Here is a 25,832-nt window from a genome sequence, read left to right on the forward strand (position 1 = left end):
GAAAATATCTAGGACTTCCAGGACAATGAACAGACTTCTGATAACTAATCTTTATTTGGCTATAAACACAGAAATTTGTGTCATTCTGAAAATTTCTGTTTTCTGTGATTATTTTAATGTTCTTGAAATAACCAGATATTTTTACAAATTAAAAAAAAAGTCATATTTTCTTTCTTTTTTTTTTTTTTTTTAAGTCATATTTTCCACTGGGATGCCAATTCAAGTCGTCTGAGAACTCTCTGCCTCAGGACGTTACAAAGTCATTTTTCTAATTAAACGATTTAATAACGCCTTAATTTATTTACCAGAGCCATCAATGTTTTTTAACTTCAAATACTCACCAAAAAACTAGCATTTCCAAACAATTACATTTTGTCACAGTAAAGAACAGCATTGTACAAAGATAAACAAAATAACATTGTTTTGCTTTTCCTCTAAAGAGCTGTATCTTTCAGAGCATACAGTTTTTGTCAGTGTGAGTAAAAGTGATTGTTTTCAGAATAAGCAGCTGGCGGGTAATCAACCGTTCTTACTAGCACTCTGGATATTTCACATATCCAAATACTAATTCTGAGTACAGGTTTTGCTGCATTTCTTTAGAGCAAGACAAATTTAAAGGCTCGGATGTGCTTCTCTCAACAGAAGACAAAAAATTAAAACAGTGCTCTCTTTAATTTAGAATGTGGCAAACAATGTAATTTGCTACCTTCCAAAAATTGTTAACTACATTTCTGCATTCTTATCGGCTATCTCTGAGTCACAAAGCACTTGGGATCGTTTGTATAGAAAAAAACCTGCCTTTTTTTTTTTTAATTGTAGTTTTGTTTTTTTAATTGTAATTTTTTTTAATGTTTAATTCACTTTATCATTGACTTCTAAGGAAGAAGTAAATCTAGGTTTCTTATAGTACAATACTCATCTTCAAAAAAAAAATCTAAAGAATTCCAAAACGTAAACCCTAGTGTATCCACAGTACCAAGATACCACCACCACAATTACTAAAAGATCTTGATGAAATTTTACTTCTTCTTTCACTTCTGCTATCTACAATAGAAAGGGTTCCTCCGAGGAAAGCTTTGTAAGATACAGCTCATTCTCATTTGTCTGTGATAATTTGGGTATCGTGTCTGATAAGTGGCGTGACAAAAAATACAACCTTGCAGCTACTATCAATTCCAGCATTCTGTATGGGGCTGAATTAAGCACTTCCAGTACTTGGTTCCAGAATGCTACATCAGGAATAAGGAGGTGAGTTATTTTTCTATTTTCTTAAGTCAATGTATTCATACAAAATTGTGGATATATATGAATGAACCCTGATTTTATACAAAGAGCTATTTATTTTCAATTCAGAAAAGTACTAGAACATACATTCTAAGTGATTAGGCTCTATAACATACCTAATAAAAAACTATATATAACCATCAATTGGGAAGCCTAGAAAATACAGGCAAAGATTTTTGATCAGAAGATTATAGCTAATAGAGCTAATAGCCTATCAACCAATGACCACCCTTAGAAAGGAAATGCTCTTCGGGATGACATTCCAGTTATTTTTCCAGTACGTGTGATGGCTTTATCCTTACCTATCTAACACTACCTTGACAGGTGATACATATTTCTTATGAAACTTATATTTTATACATTAGTCATATGGCATGACTAAACTGTCCTTTATAAACCATATTAGAAGTTTCACAATCAACTGTCACTGAGTTACTGCATCACAGTGTAACTTATCAGCTAATAATTTAGTTTCTGAAAGGTCAGTGTGATGTTTAGTTTTATGTGTCAACTAGATGGGGCTAAGACTTGCCAGAGAGCTGGTAAAACAGTATTTTGGAGTATGTCTGTGCAGGGGTTTCTGAAAGAGATTAGCGTTTGATTCAGCAGACTAAGTAAACAAAGATCCACCACTCTTATCAACGTGTGTGGGCATTATCCAATTTGTTGAGTGCCCAAACAGATGAAAAGGTAAAGGGAAGGCAAATCCTCTCTCTTCCTGATATCCACCTTCTCCAGCCCTCAGACATCAGAGCTCTTGGTTCTTGGACCTTTTGATTCCAGGACTTTACACCATTGGCTCCCTTGGTTCTGAGGCCTTGGGACTCACACTGAATTATACCACTGGTTGTCCTAGTTCTCCAGCTTGCAAACAGCAAGCTGTGAAAAACTTCGAGGCCTAATACAGTTAGCATCTTTGACATCTTTATCCTTTTTCTGTTTTACACCAATGGTAAAAAGTGTAAAACATCAACGGCTAATTCCTGTCGCTTATTTACTCTGTGCAAGGCACTAACTGATAAGCATTTCACATTGATTATTTCATTTGATCTTCATAACAATCCTATGATGTAGGGAACATTATAATTCCTATTTTACAGATAAAGGAATTGAGGCACACAGAAGTAAAACAGCTTGCCCAAGATCACACCACTAATGAGCAATAAAAAATAGCATCCAGGCCAGATGGGCTGGAGATGCTTCTGGAAGTAATAGCACAATGGCTGCCCAAGAAGAATTCCAAGTCCAGTCCAAACTTGAATTGGCTGGCGAAGGTGGCAAAGGAAAAATGATGTTCGTGAAACATCATCTGATGGGCGAATGTGAGCAGTACATAGCCACCTTGGGTGTTGAGGTCCATCCCCTCGCGTTCCATACCAACAGAGGACCTATTAAGTTCAAGGCATGGGATATGGCTAGTCAGAAGAAATTTTGTAGGCTGAGAGATGGCTATTACATCCAACCTCGGTGTGCCATCACAATGTCTGATGTAACATCAAGGGTTACTTACAAGAATGTGCCTAACTGGCATAGAGGTCTGGTATGAATATGTGAAAACATCCCCATTGTGCTATGTGGCAACAAAGTGGACATTATGGACAGGAAAGTTAAGGCAAAATCTATTGTCTTCCACTGAAAGAAGAACCTTCAGCACTGACATTTCTGCCAAAAGGTAACTACAACTTTGAAAAGCCCTTCCTCTGGGTTTCTAGAAAACTAATCAGAGACCCTAACTTGGAGTTTGTCAAGCTTCTCTCCCAGGTGAGGATGATGACGTATAAGAAAGTGCAGCTGGACCCCAGCATCGGAAGTCTGGTTTCATAGGCACCTGCCCTGTGACATCAGTGGTGCAGGGTGTTGCCACTTTATTGTACAGCTGAGCAGAACATATGCTTCACCTCTGGGATGCTGAAGGAAATGAATGGGCTTCGGAGTGAATGTGGCAGTTTAAAAAACACCTTCATATTTTGAACCTGCATATTTATCTGTTTTGGAATGCAGTTGTTTCCTGAATTTCAAATAAAAGACTGCTGTAGTCACATCACAGTATCCAGTGGTGAAATCTCATTTGTCACTGTCATTCCCATTCGTTTTTGTTTAAAATCAGAATAAAGTTATTTCAAATGAGAAAAAAAAAAGGGGGGGGGGTGTATTCAAATGTATGCAGTCTGTTTCCAGACTTTAATTAAAATCAATGTGTCTATCCTGTAAACTGAGGTCTCATATTTTTGTTGTTGTTGTTAAGTTTATTTATTTATTTGGGGAGGGAGAGAGAGACAGAAAAAGAGAGGGAGAGAGAGAATCCCAAGCTGGTTCCACACTGTGAGCACAGAGCCCAATGTGGGGCTCGGAATCACAACCTGAGCCAAAGTCAGACACACTTAACTGACTGAGTCACCCAGGCACCCCCGAGGCCTCATATTTTTCATAACTAAGACAAGACAGAAACCATTAGGAACAACATGAATAAGGAGTCATTAGCTTTAAATGGCTATAATAAATACTCTGTTGTTTATTTGTGAAGAAAAGATAACAGAGTTAAAAAAAAAAAAAACTTGTACAATAAACTAGGACCTTATTCATTAAAACTATGTCTACATGGTGAGGTATAATGAAAAAAATTTTAACATTTTTCTAAGATGAGAATCAATTTAAACATTTTTACATGTACGTGTTTTTTAAAAATGCATTACACACCTAAGCAGAAGCCTTACCACTACACTACACAGTTTAGCAAAACTTTATTGTTCATCTACTATGCACTCCGATACAAATTAGGTAACTATACGTGAACTCTAAACACGGTAAGCTCATATAAATGAAATATATATAATAAAAAATAATAATGTGAATAAAGAGTAAGGGAGCTATTTACAAAGTGGAAGAGTGGCACATTGGGCTGGAATGATTCATTCTGCCAGAGAGGGCACAAAGAAAAGTAAGCCTTCCAGAAAACATAACATCCTCAGCTAGCACTTAAACGTCATCTTGGCCAGAGATCTTGAACAGAGAAAATAGTATGTATAAATAGGCACAAAGGTGTAGTTAGCATTGTATGACAAGTCAAGAGACTTCAAGGAGGTGGTATGGTTGCAGAATAAAATTCAAGGCAGGAAGCAGGAAGAGAGGAGCTGAAATCCAGCTAATCCTAAAACTCCATTAGAAGCATTCAGACTCATGATGAGGATCCGCTAAAGGGGCAAGAGGACTAATAACTCTACCACATATGCATCCCTGAGTTGTGTTTGTACCATCAAAAATAAACATTCAATGACAGTATTTTCCTAAATTTTGCAGTGAACCACTTCCCATCCCGAACTAAAAAAGTTCTTAAAAAAAAAAAAAAAGTATTAGTTTCTAGTTAAGATTGGACTGAACCAAAAATTACATAGCATAATAATGCAATAAACCTTAGAATCAGCAAATTTTGGTTTACTTTTAATTTACTGGCAAGAAATTAATGAAATATTACAATAATATTTCCTTTTTGTTGGAACAATCTGCAATTATTACGATTTAGTTCTGGGTCAAATCTTAAAATGGCTTAAATTCAAACTATTATTAAAAAAAGATATAACTCTGAAGAGCAAGAAATCATTTGACTTCAACTCTAATTTATTTCCCATCTAAAGGCAATTAAGAGTTTCGGTTTGGAACCAATATACAATAGTAACAACACCTATCATTTCCAATGTGCTCTACATTTCCAAACCCTTCTGGAGTTATTATTTTATTCCTTTAAGAAGTTTACTATAGAGGTGTCATTTCTTTCATGAAATGCAAGAAGCAGAGACAAAATTCAGGCACATCAGGAGTCTGTTCCCACTGAATAAATCATCTAACATCAAGCTATGTCAAATTCATGAAGTAATATCCCATGTCTATTCTCTAAGATACACGCAAGAAACTACATGACACTCAGGTCTGAGGTAGATCAGTAAAAGTAACATCAAGGCTTATTTTATACAGGCCTCAGTGTGGCTCTTTTGCCAAGGCCATCCCAAACCAGATTTGTAAAGACGGTATTAAAAGCATTAAAAAACCACACCTTTAGAGCAGCACTGACGATAGTGAGGGATGTCCTATGGCAAACTTTGTTTTACTTATCTGACTTAACCCGCTCCAGGGAGACAAACTGCATACAGGTGACGGAATCAGCTTGTTACAGAAGAGAAATCTCGATGTCAACATAAATATAAATATACACGTAATATTGATAATGGAAGAGTAAAGGCATAAAACTAAAGGTTAACGTTTCCATTCCTAGATTAGATCAAGCAAGATTCCACTATTAAACCACAGTTCAAGATTCCCAACTTCTACCTGCAAACTCTTAGAACCAATAACAATCACTTTTATCCTAGTCAATTTTGTTTACAACCTAATTAAAACTGTGAATCGTGAAACCGATGCTGTCTCCCTCTCTGTACTGGCTGTTAAAAGCTTAAAGGTCAATTTTGTAGCAGATGAATGAGACTTAACCTGCTCCTCTCTTGCTTGCCTTCACCAACTTCACCTTCATTTTGCTTTTGTCCTCACTTTTTTTAAACTGGATGATTTGTGTCAACTCTCTTAAAGCCTTTCTGAAACAAGGGAGAATTTAAGGTAGATAAACTAAAAAAACAGTAACAAAAAAATGAAAAAAGCAAACATTACCTTTACATCAAAATTACAATCAAGTCTTCTAATTAACACGATGAAAGTGCCAGATGAATTATCTTTTAATGGTGGAGGCACTATGGGTTCACAGGCATTCTCTGGTTTTGAATTAATCAAAAAACCCTGTAAAAGAATTGGCAAGAAGTTTTTTCTTTGTTAAACTCAAGAATTCAATACAACTTACTTCTACAAATATCTTTTAAATATGTTTCATGTATTTTGCATTATGCTAGATGAGTTATCTGGGGGCTGTGACAATTCCTACCTTCCAAATATTCACAATCCAAGGACTTCTAAAGTAGTATTTGATTTCATAAGCATTTAGTTTTTTAAAGTAAGTTCCATTTCTACTATTAAAGTTCTCTTTTTGATCACACATAAGCCCATCACCCCAAAGACAACCACTGTTATCATGTTGGTGTATTTTCCAATGATGACTGACATTTCTAAACCAAGTAAATACTTTTTTAAAATTAACTTTTACACTTCTTTCATGTTATCAAGCAATGAAAATGCACAGCATTTCTGGCAATTTTGTTCTATAGAAATACTAGCCTGAGTATATAAAGGTGTATGTAGAAAGATGCTCCATGCTATGCCGTGTTTAATAGTAAAAGCTGGAAATCATGCACGTCAATAAGGTAGCCATTTAAAAACATATATACAATAGAAAAATAATGCAGCCATTAAAAAGAATGAGGTAAATCTATGCACACTAAATTAAGAAGGTATCCACAAGATAACTATTAATTTAAAAAGAAAATAGCAAGTTGCTTTCCCAGAAATACAAAATGGTTTGACATCAGAAAATAACATGAAATGTTACATTAACAGATTAGAACATAAACATCAAATGGCTATCTCAACGGAGGTAATAACTGAATAAACACATAAACAGATAACAGAATTCAATGAATTTATAAAAAAGTAAGCAATTAAAGCTATGACACAGTTTCTTTAACAATAGTCCATATGGTATGTGAAGGGCTCACACCAACCACCTATTCCACAGGACATGGCAATTTCTCCGGCCGAAAGTTGCGTGGACTGGCTTGTAAAGGGGAATGTTTTTGCAAATGTTTCAGGAATAAAATGCAGCATACCTTCATTTATTCATAAAATAGTTTGCCTTCTGGATTCCATAGAGCACTTGGTTTTTACTTTGCAGGGAAATAGAACTGCAGTTATCCTTCTAGCAATGAGTATTTGCTTCAATCATGTTAAATTTACACCCTGCTGCTTTTCTATGCCTGTCTGCACAAACAGTAACTTCTTGCTTTAATGAAAAATCACATAATGCAATTCTTTTCAAGACACTTAGAACAGCAATTAAACTCAACCCATGTAGTACGAGCAAGGCATATAACTCAACTAAAGTGAAGACAGTATGAACAGTTAAGGCCAAATTTCCTGTGTCTGGTGATGTCAATTCCATCATGATTGCCACCTAGTGGACAGCAATTGAAAGACACATTCCAATTTCAGAGATGTTAAAACATGGGGTTAATAAAATAAATGCATCTTAGAATCAATGAATTGATGGTATGTACAGATACACAAAAAAAAAAGATCTACAAGTGAAACTAGAAAAGGGTTTTTGTTTTTTATAACTTCTATATTGTTATATCTGTTATGGCAAATGTATTATTTTTAAACATAAGAAAATTTATAAAAATCAAATACACATAAGCCAAAAGCCCAAAAAACAATCTAGTTGCATTAACAGAAAATTGAGTAAAGCCTTAAAAAACAGGTTTTTTTCTTAAATTATTAAACATTATCTTTCCTGTGGACTATGCTAAAAGAATAACTTGCTATTAATTCCTATTCTTCCCTGAGATATGAGTCACTTAAAACTAAGCGCAAACTTAGTTTGTATCATCCACAAAGTATACAAGGTAGTATAATGGGCTTTGTCAATTGATTTGGCACAACTCTCTAGGCTCTTGAATAAGAATATCAAACAAGGTGCTGCTTTAAGCCAGGTCCACATGCCTAGTGTCACCTCCCTGGGCCAATCTTTTCTTATTAAAAAGATGCTTGCGGGGTACCTAGGTGGTTCAGACCGTTAAGCATCCAAGTTCAGCTCAGGTCATGATCTCACAGTTCATGGGTTCAAGCCCTGCATCAGGCTCTGTGCTGACAGCTCATAGCCTGGAGCCTTCTTCAGATTCTGTGTCTTCTCTCTGCCCCTCCCCAGCTTGTGCTCACTCTTTCTCTCTCTGTCTCAAATATAAATAAACGTTAAAATAAAAGGGGAGGGGGCGCCTGGGTGGCTCAGTCAGTTAAGCCTCCAAGTTTGGCTCAGGTCATGATCTTGCGGTCTGTGAGTTCAAGCCCTGCATCAGGCTCTGTGCTGACAGCTCAGAGCCTGGAGCCTACTTCAGAGTCTCTCTGCCCCTCCCCCGCTCATGCTCTGTCACTCTCTGTCAAAAATAAACATTAAAAAAAAAACACAAAAAACAATGCTTGCTCTGTAATTAAAGATCCTCCTCATTTCTACCTTCTGACAGTGGCACTTTATGCCAATATGTAGGATATTCAAGAAAACTACCAGTGCCTACAAGACTTAGGAACTAGATGTCCATCTATTCTCTCTTTGTTGTAATTGCCTGATGTTTAAACAATGCTGGACAAAAATTGTGCATGCAGACTGGCACCTCAGTATCATCAAATGTATAATGCAATAGGCTCACTACATATAAATATGCTGATTTCTTTTGAAATCTTTTATGACTATACATAAAGCAAAGTGCACCAAATATAATTTTCCAGTTTGATGAATTTTCACTAACTGAACACACATGTATCAGGAAATAGAACTCCGAAAGTTCCCTTCATCCTCCCTGCCAGTCACTAGTCCTCAAACCCCATTCCTAATGTCACCACATAGTCTTCTAACAGCTTGATGTTTTGCCTAATTTTATACTGGAGATAAACAGAACCATACAGTATAGTAAGTGGTCTTTTAGACTTCTTTCTCTCAATGCTGTACTTGTGAGATTCATCCCTACTGCTGAGCAACCACACTGTTGAGACACTTGGCAGATCTTTCGCTGCCATTTCTATACAATGTTACATTGTGTGACGATGCCAACATCTATTCTACTGCTGATGAGCATTCGGGGAATTTCCAGTCAGGAGCTGTTACAAACATTCCACGGATACTAACACAGGTGCACATCTGTTAAGTATGTACATAAAAGTAGAACCATAGGCTATCAAGCTGGATCAGAGCGTATCAAGCTTTGGTAAATCCTGCCAAGCAGTTTTCCAAAGTAGTTTGGGTTACCACTTTTTAACTAGAATATTCAAAATCATCTAAACATAAAAATTATACCGAATGTAATTTTGCTTGAATGCTTCAGGAGGTATTTAGAACTACAGTATTTCAGGATAAAAATTATGAAAACATCACTTTTGTTGATAAATTATACTGATTAATAAAATCATAGAGAATTTGTTAAAGTGGTTTTGTTTAAAAGATTGTGTCAGGCTGAAAAGAGCCTTAACTTTCCTTCCCTTCAGCTTTCACTGATGTTAAGCTACATAAATAGTAAAAATAAGAAGAGCATATGTAGTTATAATGTCAACAGAAATGTTGAAAGCAAGGCAGCAGTACATCCTTCTCTTTGCAAGAGTAAAAAATAAAAGAAGGAGAAAGTCAGAGAAGGGTGAGTTGTTTTGTTAGTATCTGAAGTTGTAAATTAATTAATTGCAGTAACAGCAAGCAGTTAACATTTGTTGAGCCTTAGCACTCAACACTGTGTCAGGCACTATGCCCTTTCAGTATTCTAAATCAGTTAAGCTATGCAATGACCCAAGGAGGTAGCTACTATTATTATTATTATCCTTATTTTAAAGATGAGGAAACTAAGTCTCAAAAAGGTTAGGTAACTTGCTCAAGGTTACATAGCAGGCATGCAGTCCCAGAAAGTTCTCAACCACTAAGCTATACTCCTCCCATAAAAGGTCAAAACAAACCAGAACAAAACAGCCTCGACTAGGTGAAAAACAAAATGGGCAACAAAGAGAAGAATGAACATTTACAAAAATGAACAAGCCAAAATGTTAGTATAAAAGGCAATTAAGGCTGATTCCAAAATCTGATGTAAATACTTTAAACAGCGAAGATGTCAGGGGTGCCTAGGTGGCTCCGTTAGTTGAGCATCCGACATCGGCTCAGGTCATGATCTCACGGCTCATGGGTTCAAGCCCCACATCAGGTTCTGTGCTGACAGCTCAGAGCCTGAAACCTGCTTCAGATTCTGTGTCTCCCCCTCTCTCTGCCCTTTCCCTACTCAAGCTCTGTCTCTCTCTGTCTCTCAAAGATAAGTAAACACTGAAAAAAAATTTTTTTAAACAACGCAGATGTCAAAGGAAACTGCCATAATTTTGACATTCAAACATAGACCAGAGTTACACCAATCAGACTTTATTAGCTAATGTTTTCCTAATGTGAGTGCGAGAGATGGATTTATTCCTATCAACAACTTTCAACAATGTTAAAAATATCCACTGTTCTTTTCTCTAATTCTATATTAGATCATTCTTCCAAAATTTATTCATAATTTTCACATACAGGATACATTTAATGTCTTTGTCACAAATGGTTAGAGATTATGCTCTTCTTATACAGTAAAATATCCTTTAACCACTACTCTTATCATATTACTTTAAATTCCTTTAACACTACTCTGAATACAGTGGTCACATTTCATTGTAAATAAGAGGATGGATAAGACTGAGTCCCTACCCAAGTAATTAATATCTGGAAAGAACTAACAGATCCAATAAGAGAAAACAGAATATAAACAACATACAGTATAACTGCATAGAACAGAGAAAGCCATTCTAACTATGGGAGGCAGTAGCAGAAAAAGTGGCATTTGACTTGGTTCTTAAACTTTAATTTGAGGTCAAACACTGAATATACCACTATATGCAGAAGGTATATAGTAGGATCTTAGTGGAAAAATCAGTGAAATCTTAAAGAAGTCGGTACTTTATTTAATATATTATAAAAATATTAATTTCTTAGATTTGATAAATGTACCACAGTTATATAAAACGTTAACATTAGGGGCGCCTGGGTGGCTCAGTCGGTTGAGCGTCCGACTTCAGCTCAGGTCACGATCTCGCGGTCCGTGAGTTCGAGCCCTGCATCGGGCTCTGGGCTGATGGCTCAGAGTCTGGAGCTTGCTTCCAGTTCTGTGTCTCCCTCTCTCTCTGCCCCTCCCCCGTTCATGCTCTGTCTCTCTCTGTCTCAAAAATAAATAAACGTTAAAAAAAAAAATTAAAAAAAAAATAAAACGTTAACATTAAAAGAAACTGAGTAAACAGTATATGAGAACTCTCTGTACTATTTTTCTGTAATAGTTTTTCTATATAGCCTTTCTATAAGCCTAAATGTATTTTAAAAATTTGTTTTGAATAAATCAAACACATCAACAACAGTAACAACAAGAAAGTAACAATAGGAACTACCACTCTTCAGCCTGTTCTAGACGGTACACTTCCAGTGATGCACTGTAATTGATGTATTGATGTTTCTGGCAAACAAATCAGTTTTGTCAACAAATTTTTGACATATGTTGCTACTAAGCTATTTTTCTCCTCTTCTCAGCATGTTTCTTTTAAGACTCCAGGGCGAAACATTAGTATTTTAACCATTCCAAGCTTCATGCCATTTGCAAATTTGATAGCCATACCTTCCATGTCTTTCTGCACATCATTGAGGAAAGCACTGAATAAGACAGAAATTTGAGGGTTATATACTAATTAAAAGTTAATCCCTTAACTGAATTATAAGAAAAGGTTGTTTAAAAACCTCACAAATTAAGTATTACATTTGTAGCATTTTTCAAATCAGTACCTGAATATTTTTCATCTCAAAGTTACATCTCATATACTGTTAGAATCCTCCCCAATAGCTTTTCTCGGTTATATATTTTATCAGTGAGTTAGATTTTAGAGCTTAATATCTGACTAAAAGATGTCACAAAAATAAAGTAAGCCCATAAATAACTGAAAACATGAAAAAATACTTAAAAATGCTATCAGCAAATACTATTTAGACCAACTATATAATTTTTAACACATTATTTCCGAAAAAGTTCAAAAGCATTGGTAACAAAATTTGGCTCATGTTAATATACTAGGACTGTCAAAGCTTAAAAAATAAAAAAAGTCCCAGACTACTATATGTTTATTAATTGCACTGAGATTAAGAATAAGGAAAAAAGGCATACAGATTTATACAATGTCAATATGCAATTATAAAATCACCCATCTTGATAATGTACTCCAATAAGAATTTTTGAGTGATTTGTTTAGATTTGATAATTAGCATTCACTAACTACCTAGTAGATGCTAAGATGAACTTCCACTTCCCAGCCATGACAGAATAACAGGGGCTAGTTTTATCCTCTTGCATTAAATAACTAGCAAATTAAACAAAAGGTGTGAAATATCAACTTTCAAAGAATGGACCACAGCACAAGACAGCAACTGCTGAGAAGAAAGAAATAAATGCAATGAGCCCTACAAACAGCTCAACTCAGTATCTAGAGATTCTAGGCCTCAGGATAGGGCAGGGGAACCCAACAGTTGAGTGGTCTCAATGAGCTGAGGAAACAGAGCTCAGGGTTTGGAGTGGCAAAGGCAGCTAAAGTTTTGTGAAGCACCATACCGGGAATAAGGGAGCTGCAAAGACAGAGGGCTCCAGATACATGCAGAGATGTCCACTCAAGTCCTTGGCTGAGCAGTAATCTGCATTTGTGTGGGAGGAAGCTACCAAAACTGAGAAAGAAAGGAGTAAACAGAACAATCCCTGGAGCCTACACAGAGCTGGGAAGAACTGTATTCTTATCAGCTGCAGAGGAAAATCTTCCTAATACAGATCACCAAATAGAGTCCTCAGAAGACTTTTGCCTCAGAAGTGGGCCAAATTGGCCCTAAACGTTTGAAATGAATGAAAATAAAAACACAATTTACGAAAATTTGTTGGACACAACTAACATAGTACTTAGAGGGAACTTCAAATATTTGTATTAAAAAAGAGTAAAGGTCTCAAATCAATGGCCTTAACATTCATCTAAAGAAACGAGGAGAAAGAAAAAAAAAAAAAAGCAAATGAAACCCAATATAAGAGAAAGAAAGAAACAATAAATAGCCCCTTTCCTTACAATGATCCTTTGGATATGTATTACTATAGACAAGTGGACAAACTTAAAGAAGCTGAATAACTTGCCCAGTGATAGAACCATAATTTGAAGCCCAGTAATGCTGACCCCAAAGCCAATGTCCTTCCCATCTTACCACAGTATTCATCTTCACAGACAGGAGGATTAAACCAGGACTACATTCCAGTTTTCCCTATTCTCAGCCTAGCACTCTAATAATCTTGCCATTGTGCTAATATAATCATCACTTGTACAGCAAAAGTTCACAAGTGCTTATTAAAAGGATTAGCATTCTAAATCACCTTTTTTTCTTCTTCTTGTACCTTTCTATTTTCCCACCTATCCCCAAATCTTTCATTGTATTATGTAAAAATTTGATAAGTGGCTTACCAGACAACTGGTTTTTCAAGTTATTTGCTGCTGTTGAAGCTAACTATCATAACTGATGTGAAGTCCTAGAGGATAGCTTTATGCTCACAAAGGAGGATCACAAATCATAGGCATTATCATCCCTGTTTTAGAGAAGAAAAAACTTAAGCTTCAAAGAAGACAACACACCTGAGAATCAGCTGCTAACTGATGGTGCTATGAGTCAAACTGATTCAAATAATGTATCCTTTCTTCAAGAACACATTGTCTTTCAAATTTAATATAAACACAAAATGATGTCAGTAAGATTGGTGAGACTAAAGATTATTCTTTAATGCTATTTCTGGTTTTTTGTTTGGTTTTGTTTTTTAAGTAGGCTCCACACACAGCACTTGAACTAGGCTTGAACTCACAACCTTCAGATCAAGACCTGAGCTGAGAACAAGAGTCAGATACTTAATAGGCTAAGCCACCCAGGCGCCCCATTTCCATTTTTTAAATGAATTTTTTTTACTTTAATTCCTGTAAAGTTAATATACAGTGTTAGTTTCAGGTGTACGATATAGTGATTCAACAATTCTACACATTACTCAATGCTCAACGTGTTAAGTTAGTCTTCAAAACCCATCATCTATTCCACCCATCCCCCCACCCACCTCCCCTCTGGTAACCATCAGTTCGTTCTCTATAGTTAAGAGTCTGTTCCTTGGTTTGACTCTCTCTCTCTTTTTTTTTCCTTGATTGTTTTATTTCTTAAATTCCACATGAGGGAAATCAGATGGTATTTGTCTTTCTCTGACTTATTTTGCTTAGCATTATACTGTAGTGTCATCCATGTTGTTGCAAATGGCAAGATTTCAATCTTTTTATGGCTGAATAATATTCCATTGTATATACATACGACACCTTCTTTATCCATTCATCTATGGATGGACACTTCGGTTGCTGCCATAGTTTGGCTACTGTAAATAATGCTACAATAAACATAGGGGGTACATGTATCCTTTTGAATTACTATTTTTGTATTTGGTAAGTAAATTACTAGAAGTAATGTGATTACTGGATCATAGTTCTATTTTTATTACTTCTGTTATTATTATGATAATATTTGTACTAAACAAATATACTTGGAAAGAGAAAAGCTCACAACTTAGAATGAATTACAAGGTGTCAAGAAGGAAATTGGAAGCATCCAATACCAAAGATAGTTCTATTTGTATAGAATCAGTCAGTAAAATGTTTACCTTATTTCAATACATTTATCCTAACATATAATAATTATTTATTTTAAGAAAACATTTCTTGCTTTATACAAGGATTCATTTTCAGATTCCATTACAAAGCAAATTCTCTTAGCATGTGCAGTATTATTATATCATTATGCCAAAAGTTACAAGCAAAATATGCTCGGTTTGGGAGAGGAAAGATTAGGGAATAGCGGTCAGGCCAAACCTATATACTGAATAAAAAGAAAGGAAGAATCATGAGCAGTTGTGAGTTCCAGTTATGCTCCCTGTGATGCCAGGTCACTGTTGACAGTTTTGCATCTCTGATCCATACAAAGTACTAAATATGAACAATACTCCTAAATGAGACATATAAAATAAGATGAGCTAGTCATCAAGGTGTGAGGGTGAGCACAAGAGGTTGGTTTATCTCCTATATACTTCCTACTGTCAGATAGCAAAGTAAATCCTGAAGTTGGGAGTTTTTAATCCTCAAGTTTTTTTTTTCCACAGAGCTCCTGAGGGCAAGTAGAAAACAGATGGCAAAAATAACCCTAAAAACAGCAAACATCAGGCTACCAGATTCATAAATATGGCTTTTCATGCTCACTGAAGAACACTGTTGAACCCCTGAGATGGCAAACTGCTCAATATATTTACAGACATTTTGGTCATTTCCTACTTCATAATCTATTCCCAACAGGTCAACCCGAAGCATTAACTGTCGTTTTAATTCTTTATTCTACTGATACACCGGTTCACTAAACAAATTTGCTGAATCCCTACTGTAATTCAGGAACTGTCAGAGAGAAAGATTCTGCCTTCAAGAAATTTACATTGTATGCCAGACACCGTATTACAACAGAAATGCGCATGATAAAGTACTTGTTGTGAATACCTCTATGGTAACATTCTCCTTCCTGGTTTTACATCGATCAGCTTTTCAATTTTTAAATGCTGAATATAGCTTTTATACCTACTCATATTGGTAAAATTGCTCAGGGCTGAGAAAATACTGCCACAAAATTGCAATAATTTTCAATGCACATACTTCCTTAACATTTGATATAAAAACTGGATAATTACCAAGTATAAGATAAATCATATAAGTAAGTCTCAAAATAGAAAATCCTCTTAATAATCTGGGGCATCTGGGTGGCTCAGTCAGTTAAGTGACCAACTCTTGATTTTGGTTCAGGTCATGATCTCACAAATCCTGAGACTGAGTCCCACGTCAGGCTCTGTGCTGATAGCATGAAGCCTATTTGGGATTCTCTCTTCCTCTCTCTCTGCCCCTCCCCTTGTGTGTGTGTGTGTGTGTGTGTGCGCGCGGCCACACACACGCACACGTATGCACTTTCTCAAAATAAATAAACTAATAAATAAATAAATAAATAAATCCTCGTAATATTACCTTTCCAAAAGCAGAGGATATAGAAGAATGTTTTTACTATCAAAGAGATTATCTATTTCAAAAGACTAAGAGAATCTGTTCCTTCAAAATAGCTAGGTTAAGCCAAGAATGGTAGTTAGTAGGTTGATGAGAAATTTATGCTGAAAGAGAGCTGAGGTAAAAAAATCCAAAGTTTGTGGCATTTGAGGGGCCCCTGAGTGGCTCAGTCAGTTGAGTGTCCAACTTCAGCTCAGGTCATGATCTCACAGTTCATGGGTTCAAGCTCCACTTCGGGCGTGCTGCTGTCAGCACAGAGCCCACTTGAGATCCTCGACCTCCTCTCTCTCTGCCCTGCCCCACTCGTGCTCTCTCAAAAGTAAATAAAAACATTATCAAAAAAGAAACAGTTTGTGGCTTCTGAGCCACAGCTCACTCCCCTGCCACTAGCTCAGTGAGATGGAAGCTCCACTCTGTGGCAAAGACCACAAGGCTCCTTCTCCCCTCAGCATCCAGTTAAGGACTATGGTACCTCAGAAGGAGGGGAAGATCACCACCATTTCTCACCTCTCCAGCTCCAAACTGCAAAGGTTAAATTCCTGGTGAATGTGGCAAAGTACACAGGACCAAGAACACTGGGGCCCTGGTCACCTTCCTCCTAACTCACCTGCAGGACAAAGGATCCATGCTGGGAGAGGCAAATAGAGTAGACCAGAGATAACTACCCACAACCAGCACACTGCACATAAAGCAGAGTGTCAATGAAAAATGAAAACATTAATTTTATGCTAGGCAATCATCCGGGAGATAATAAAGGAATAAGCATAAGAATAAAGCATTCGTAATAAAGGAATAAGCATAGGAAACCACAAGCATTTCCTAGAGTAGAGAAAAAACCAGTGAGACTGATGCATTTTGAATGGAGCCAATTCCCTATCAGTGGCTCAGAAAGTTTGCCCACTAAAGAGAGGCAGTCTGTAAGAAAAAAGACCTCCAAAGCTCTTCCTAAGGAAACTCACTTTATTTGAAACAGAATGTGGCAAAGTTCATTTAAAAAATAATGAAGAGGTCAAAGAAGAACTAGCAGGGGAAATTAGAAAATGTCTGGAGACAAATGTAAATGAAAACACAACATACCAAAACTTAGGTGACGTAGCAAAAGCAGTGTCAGGAAAGAAATTTATAGCTGTAATTACTTACATTGAAAAATAAGAAATATTGCAAATCAACAACCTAACTTTATACCTGAAGAAACAAGAATAAGAAGAACTAAACCCAAGGGCACCTGGGTGGCTCAGTCAGTTGAGCTCCGACTTCGGCTCAGGTCATGATCCTGCGGTTCATGAGTTCGATCCCCACATCAGGCTTACTGCTGTCAGTGCAGAGCCCACTTCAGATCCTCTCCTCCTCTCTCTGCCCCTCCCCCGCATGCATGCCCTCTTTTTCTCAAAAATAAACATTAAAAAAAAAAAAAAAAAAGAACTAAACCCAGAGCTATCAGGAAAAGGGAAATAGTTACTAAAGCAGAATTAAAGTCAGAATTATTTTAAAAAAAAATAGAGAAAATCAGTGACAGCTAGAGTTGATTCTTCAAAAAGTTCAACAAAAATGACAGCTCAAGAGGACTCAAATAATGAAAATCACAAAACAAAGAACATTACTACCAGGGCACCTGGTGGGTCAATTGGTTAAAATCCCAATGATGTTTTTTGCAGAAATACAAAACTCCATCCTATAATGTATATGGAATCTCAAGAGACCTCTAATAGTCAAAACAATATTGAAAAAGAACAAACTCAGAGCTCCCATACTTCCTGATTTTAAAACTTACTACAGAGCTACAGTAATCAAAACAGTCTGGGGCTGGCATAAACACAGACACATAAACACCAATGAAATAGCATAGATATCTCAGAAATAAGCCCTCACATATAAGTCAAATCACTTTGACACGAGTACCAAGACCACTGAATTGAGAAAAGATGGTTCTTTCAACAAATGGTATTAGGAAAACTGGATATCCACATGCAAAAGAATAAAATTGTACCCTTATCTTATGCTAAGTAAAAAATTAATTCAAAATGGATCAACAACCTAAATGTAAGAGCTAATATATAAAACTCTTATATGAAAACATAAGGGAAAAACATCATGACATTGAATTTGACAATGATGTCTTGGGCATTAAAAGCACAGGCAACAAAAAATAGATGATTTGGATTTCATCAAAATGAAAAATTTTTGCATTAAAGGGCAAAAGACACGAAAGACAACCCATGGAATGAGGGACAACATTTTTCAATCATACATGTAGTAATGTATTGACATCGAGAATATATAAAGAGCTCCTAGAACTCAATAAAAACAAGTTAACCTGAATTAAAAATACAGGACTTGGACAATCATTTCTCTAAAGAAGATAAACAATGGCCAAAAAGCTCATGAAAAGATCCTCAGCATCTCTACTCATTAGGGAAATGAAAATCAAAACCATACTTCCTATCTGTTAGGATGACTGTAATCAAATAAAATAACAAATATGGACACAGATGTGAAGAAATTGGAACTTTGTGCACTGCTGTGGGAACTTAAAATGAAGGAGCATGAATTTCCCTCCTCGCATGCACGTACAGAATATATAGCTACACATGGAGCAACCCCCCCTGCAAGAAATCTAGAAATTAGCTACGTGATGCCTACACATCAAGCAACTAAGAAAATACTAACATAGGTAACAGGAAAGGCTGAGACATACTCTTGCTACAAACCCCACCCTCAGTACAGTGCCATACAATCAAGAGGGAACATCTAATTCCCAGCTTCTCTCTGAAAAGCAAAGGGTTGGGACCATACATCTAGCACTCCGGTTTTTAAGGCTGCCATCCAGGGGACTGGCCCCCAAATCACCTAGCTCTGAAAGCCAAGAGAGCTTGTGTCCATGAGTCCCACAGGCTGTAGCAAAGAAACAGTTCGTAGCGAATGCAGGTGCACCCAGCATGGCTATCATCTAGGGCTCAATACAGAGGGAGCAGGCAAAAACACCCATCTCCCAGTCTTTTCCTGGAAAAGGTTTGACTACGTAATGCACAAGCTGCTCCCTGAGGATCTAACTTCTAATCAGCACACATCTAGTTACTGACTTCAATCATCCCCAAGGCCTAAAAAGCTGGTGGGCACTTCCATTCTCCTTCTGGCTCACTCCAACATTAAAATCAAGTCTCCAGCTTCTCTCTAGAAGTGTGTCCACATGTCTAGCATCCCACCTCTTATGGCTGCCACATGAGGGACAGGCCATCAAATTGCCTAGCTTTGATAGCCAATAGGGCTTGGCATACTCAAGTCCCATAGGACCATATTAAACAAAAAAAGCAGTTTTTAACAGGTGTGGAAGCCCTCACTATCTACTACTCTCCCCAGGGCTCAGTACAAAGGATACAAGCAAAAATACCCATCCCTGTCTTTACCCAGAAGGGCTATGACTACAGACTCCACCAGCTGCTGCCTGAGGTACTGGCTTATAATCAGCCTGCATGTGGGAACTGACTGAGATCCTCCCAGAAGCCTGACTGATCTGGTGAGCACATCCCCTGCTGTCTACCTGCAGCTCACTCAAAAAAAAAAAAAAACAAAAACAAAAACAAAAAAAAAACAAGCTTCCAGCTTCTCCCTGAAAGGAGCTGGTCCACACATCTAGCACTCCAACTGCTACAGTTGCCACCCAAGTTGACTTCCAAATCACCTAACTCTGGGATCTGATGTGGCTTGGTATTTCATGAGTACCACAAAACACATAAAACTATGAAATGATTCCACTTGGGAACACAAGCATTTCCAGTACTACTCCCTCTAGCTCACCACAGAGAAAGTAACCAAAAACCCCTACCTTCTAGTTTCTCCCTGAGAGGAGCTAGACTGCATATATAATATCCTGACTTTCTAGCTGTTGCCTCAAAGTTGAGCTTCCAATTAGTATGCATTGGAGAGCCATATTAAAGTAAGGAGATGGTAGGGGCACCTGGGTGGCTCAGTTGGCTAAGTGTCTAACTCTTGATATTGGCTCAGATCATGATCTCACAGTTCATGGGATCAAGCGCTGTGTCGGCCTCTGCTCTGACAGCACAGGGCCTGCTTGGGATTCTCTCTCTCTCTCTCTCTCTCTCTGCCCCTCCCCTGCTCACACTCACACTTTCTTTCTCTCAAAATAAATAAACCTAAAAAAAATAAAAGAGATGGCACTAGGTGGTAATTCAAATCCACAAGCATAAAGAGAACCAGAATAATAAATGAGGTTAATATAACTACATTATGAATATATACTTATTCTCCTCTCTTCTCTCAGGGTTCATTAGTAAATACAAAATTACTTAAATTAATAATTAAAACAAAGTACCAGCCAACTACAAATAGAAGGATAGAGGGGAATTTTCCAACTTAATAAAGGACATCTATAAAACTACACAGCTAACATCATATTTAATGATGAAAAACTATATTCTTTGCCCCTACTGAACAAGATAAGAATGTCTGCTCTTGACACTTCTATGCAAAAAGGTACTAAATAGGATTATTTAGGAATTTCAAGGATTATTTGCCTTGTCCTATTTTAGACATTCATTGCTTTCCTGTCAAAGAAACATTTCAAATTTCAAAATAATGAAAAATGTTCTCCAATTTAAAAAATGTACTGGCAGGTCTAGCCAGGGCAATTAGGGAAAAAAAAAAAAAAAAAAAGGAATGAAGGAAAGGAAGGAAGGAAGGAAGGAAGGAAGGAAGGAAGGAAAAGCACTCAGATTGGAAAGGAATCTGCAGAGGGCATGAGTTTATACAGTTGAACAACATGGGATTGAACTGCACAGGCCACTTACAGATGGATTTTTTTTTTTTAATATACTATGGCACTATAAATGTATTTTCCCTTCCTTCTGATTTTCCTAATAATATTTTCTTTTCTCTAACTTTGCTGTATATTTTATATATTATTTTATGTATATAAATGTAATACATATACAAAATATGTGTTGACTGTTTATATCATCAGTAAGACTTCTGGTCAACAGTATTAGTAATTAAGTTTTTGGGGAGTCAAAAGTTATACACAGTTTTTTTGACCACGTAGGGGTCAGCGCCTCTAAATCCACATTGTTTATAGACTATATATAGAAACACAATAGTCAATTGTATATAGAAAATCCTAAGGAATCCACTGAAACACAATTAGCAATAAACAAGTTCAGCAAGGCTGCAGAATACAAAATCAATGTAAAAAATCAACCATTTCTACACACTTGCAATGAGCCATCTGAAAAGCAAACTAGGAAAACAATACAATTTTTTGATACAACAGTATCAAAAACAAAATATGCAAGAATAAATTTAATGATAGTGGTATAAGACTTGTACACTAAAAGCCATAAACCTTTGTTAAAAGAAATTTAAAAAGACCTAAATAAATGGAAAGACAGTCTAATTTTATAGATAAGAAGACGTAATAGTGTTAAGATGGCAATACTCCCTAAATTAATCTACAATTTTGACTGAATCTATGTCAATATCCTAGATGGATTTTTTTTTTTCCCCAGACACTGACAAGGTGATCCTAAAGTTCAAATGGAAATTCGAGGTATCCAAAATAGCCAAAATAATCTTGAAGACAAAAACAAAGTTGGAAGACCCACACTTCCCAAATTTAAAACTTACTACATAGCTGTAATAATCCAGACAGTATGGTACTGGCATACAGATACACAGATCAATGGAGTAGGATATAAATTCTAGAAATAAACTTCCACATTTATGGTTGACTGTTTTTTTTTTTTTTTTAAAAAACAAGGGTGCGGGGCGCCTGGATGGCTCAGTCGGTTGAGCATCCGACTTCCGCTCAGGTCATGATCTCGTGGTCCGTGAGTTCGAGCCCCACATCGGGCTCCATGATGACAGCTAGGAGCCTGGAGCCCACTTCAAATTCTGTGTCTCCCTCTCTCTCTGCCCCTCCCCCACTCATGCTCTGTCTCTCTCTCTCTCTCTGTGTCAAAAATAAATAAAAACATTAAAAAAAATAAAAATAAAAAAATAAAAAAACAAGGGTGCCATGACAATGTAATCTAGAAAGAATAGCTTTTTCAACAACTGGTGGTGAGAAAACTGGATTATCCACATGCAAAAGAATTATGTTGAACCTCTACCTCACATTAAATAGAAAAATAAACTCAAAATAAAGACCGAAATCTAAAAACTAAGACAAAATAGTCCAGGAAGAAAACATACATAAATCTTCATGACCTTGGACTAGGTATTGATTTATTATATAAGATACCAAAAACATAAATAACAGGAGAAACCATAGACAGACTGGACTTAATCAAAATTAAACAGGAGGCATCATCAAAAAAATGAAAAGACAAGCCAGAGAATAGGAAGAAGTACTTACAAATCATACATCTAACAAGGGACTTTTACCCAGAATACATAAAGAAATCTTACAACTCAAAAATAAAAAGGCATAGAACCCAATTTAATTTTTTTTTTAACATTTATTCATTTTTGAGAGACAGAGTGTGATTGAGGGAGGGGCAGAGAGAGAGGGAGACACAGAATCCGAAGCAGGCTCCCAGAGCCTGATGCAGGGCTCGAACTCACACCCCGCGAGATCATGACCTGAGCCAAAGTTGGACACTTAACCGAACGAGCCAGAACCCGATTTTAAAATAAGCAAAGGATTTGAATAGACATTTCTTCAAAGGACATATATGACTGGCTAATAAGCCCATGAAAAGATGCTCAACATCACTAATGATTAGGGAAATGCAAATCACAACCACAATGATAAAGCGCTTCACACCCACTAGAAAGTCTATAAAATACAGATAGATAGATAGATAGATAGATAGATAGATAGATAGATATTAAAAACAAGTCTTGACAAGGAAATGGCGAACTTGGAAACCACACACACTACTGGGGAAGCTGAAAATGGTGAACCCACTTTGGAGCAGTCTGGCTGTTCCCTACAAGACTAAACAGAGTTACCATATGACCCAAAAATTCTACTCTTAAGTATATACTCAAGAGAAATGAAAACATAGGTAGACATTAAAACATACACTGATGTTCACAGCAGCATTATCCATAATAACCAAAAAGCAAAAATGCCCAAATGTCCACTAACTGATGAAGAGATAAACAAAATGTGGTATAACCATACATTGGAATATTAGCTGCCATCAAAAGGAACTAAGTAATGATACATGCTATGATACAGATGAACTTTGAAGACATGCTAAGTGAAAGAAGCCAGAAACAAAAGGCTACATATTATAGATCCCATTTATAAATGAAATGTCAAGAATGGGCAACTCTTTAGAGAGTTTGGAGAAAATAAATTAACAATTGCCTAGGGCTGCAACTGGAGGGGTTGAAGAGAAATAGAGAATGACTGCTAAATGGGTATGGAGTTTCTCTTGGGGGTGATGAGAATGTTCTAAAATTCATTGTAGTAATAACTGCATAACTCTGAATATACTAAAAGCCACTGAAAGATACACTTCAAATGGGTGAATTGTATGGTATGTGAATTGTATCTCAATAAACTTGTTATTAAAAAAATATGGGGCAGTGGGCTGGCTCAGTCTGAAGAGCATGACTCTTGATTGCAGGGCCATGAGTTTGAGCACCATGATGGGTGTAGGAATTACTTAAAAATAAATTAAGTAAACAAAAATGAACTATTGGGACCTCATCAAGATAAAAAGCTTCTCTACAGTGAAGGAAACAATCAGCAAAACTAAAAGGCAACCAATGGAATGTGAGAAGATACTTGCAAATGACATATCAGATAAAGGGTTAGTATCCAAAATCTACAAAGAACTTATCAAACTCAACACCCAAAAAACAAATAATCCAGTGAAGAAATGGGCAAAAGACAGGAATAGACACTTCTCAAAGGAGACATCCAGACGGCCAACCGACACATGAAAAAATGCTCCACATCACTCATCATCAGGAAAATACAAATCAAAACCACAATGAGATACCACCTCACACCTGTCAGAATGGCTAACATTAACAACTCAGGCAACCACAGATGTTGATGAGGATTGGGAGAAAGAGGATCTCTTTTGCCTTGCTGATAGGACGGCAAACTGGTGCATCCACTCTGGAAAACAGTATGGAGCTTCCTCAAAAAATTAAAACTAGAACTACCCTATGACCCGGCAATTGCACTACTAGGAATTTATCCAAGGGATACAAGTACACTGTTTCAAAGGGGCACATGCACCCCAATGTTTATAGCAGCACTATCAACAATAGCCAAAGTATAGGAAGAGCCCAAATGTCCATCGACGAATAAATGGATAAAGAAGATGTGGTGTATATACACATATACACACATATGTAAACCTGTTTACACATATATGTGGTGTATATACAAGGGAGTATTACTCAGCAATCAAAAAGCATGAAATCTTGTCATTTGCAATTACGTGGATGGAACTCGAGGGTATTATGCTAACCAAAATTAGAGAAAGACAAATATCATATGACTTCACTCATATGAGTAATTTAAGATACAAAACAGATGAACATAAGGGAAAGGAAGCAAAAATAATATGAAAACAGGGAGGGGGACAAAACATAAGAGACTTTTAAATATACAGAACAGAGGGTTGCTGGAGGGGTTGTGGTTGACGGGTTGGGCTACATGAGTAAGGGGCATTAAGGAATCTACTCCTGAAATCATTGTTGCACTACATGCTAACTAACTTGAATGTAAATTTAAAAATACATTAATTAATTAAAAAAACTTTTAAAAACTGAGGACATAAAGCTAGTCAATGAACTAGATGGTTTTTAGTAGGACTTAAGGTTGTATCTTAAATATTCCTGTTTTTACTATTAGTGTTGTTTATTAAATTCTTACCAAAAAAAAATAGTATCTGTATTGCCTAATACAAGGTCATCTAGAAACACATGTTTCATGAATGCTCTTGAAGGGGATCACCTCTTTGCACAGGCTCCCGCCCACTGTGACTAGTAAGTACTATTTTTACAGACAACAAGAAAACATGTTTTTATCTTATGGAGATGCTTTTTTGCTTTTCTTTTTCTCTTTTGTTTCCTAGATCACATTGGGTAAGTGGAAATATATTCCAAATGCCTATATGATCACCTCTTGATTTTAGAATATGGACTGTTCCAACTAAATATAATTTATCTTGTTAAACATCTGTACCTTTCTTTACATGATCAAAATAAGATTTGATTGCAGACAGAATTTCACTTTTGTAGGTAAATTAACAAGTACCTTCTCCCTAAATTCACTACTTCAAACTAATCTGCAGGCATAATAGCTTACTAATGACCTTGTCATTAAAAGGGGGGGCGGGGGGGGGGCCTGGGGAAGGGCAATAAATCATGGTGTCTAGGACAAAGCTAGGAAATGAGATCAACAATTCCCTTTTCACTCAAATTGATGTTGAAAGAGTTAAATAAAGAGATATTGTAACAGATCTATTTATAATCCTTTGGTTTTTCTATATCAAATCTAATTCCTAAAAATAACATAACTGATAAAAATTTAAAGATTGTTGCCTTGAGTTTTACTTAACACAGAAGTAGTTGTTTGTCAGGATTTTTATTTTCTGATATCCAAGCTCTATGAAGAAAGGCCATCTGTTATGTGTTTCCCATTCAGCACACTTATAATGCTTCACTCCATAGAC

The 25,832-nt window shown here is 36.5% G+C and overlaps 2 protein-coding genes across 7 annotated transcripts in view; one reads left to right on the forward strand and one right to left on the reverse strand.

Annotated features, from left to right (window-relative positions):
* RNF13 (ring finger protein 13) overlaps positions 1–25,832 on the reverse strand; it is a 163,086-nt gene that overhangs the window by 89,072 nt on the left and 48,182 nt on the right. For 3 of the 6 annotated variants that reach the window (XM_019439402.2, XM_019439394.2, XM_019439412.2), the window contains one exon: positions 5,941–6,066. The exons of 2 other annotated variants lie outside the window; for them this stretch is intronic. In XM_019439402.2, the coding sequence (XP_019294947.1) occupies positions 5,941–6,066 (126 nt within the window). Of the gene's footprint in view, positions 1–5,940; positions 6,067–25,832 lie in introns of those variants that run through there. One more of the 6 variants, XM_053903724.1, reaches the window with a different exon arrangement.
* LOC109260929 (GTP-binding nuclear protein Ran-like) lies at positions 1,669–3,529 on the forward strand. Its single transcript, XM_053903726.1, has one exon. It carries the CDS (start codon positions 2,504–2,506, stop codon positions 2,828–2,830), a length of 327 nt encoding a protein of 108 aa, XP_053759701.1. The 5' UTR covers positions 1,669–2,503; the 3' UTR covers positions 2,831–3,529.

Source organism: Panthera pardus, unplaced genomic scaffold (assembly GCF_024362965.1).
Source record: "Panthera pardus isolate Hobbes unplaced genomic scaffold, ASM2436296v1 HiC_scaffold_16, whole genome shotgun sequence".
NCBI classification, from domain to species: Eukaryota; Metazoa; Chordata; class Mammalia; order Carnivora; family Felidae; genus Panthera; species Panthera pardus.

Bases quoted from the DNA above. Each gene is read 5' to 3' on its own strand.
- LOC109260929 (XM_053903726.1), top strand. From the start codon at position 2,504: ATGGCTGCCCAAGAAGAATTCCAAGTCCAGTCCAAACTTGAATTGGCT.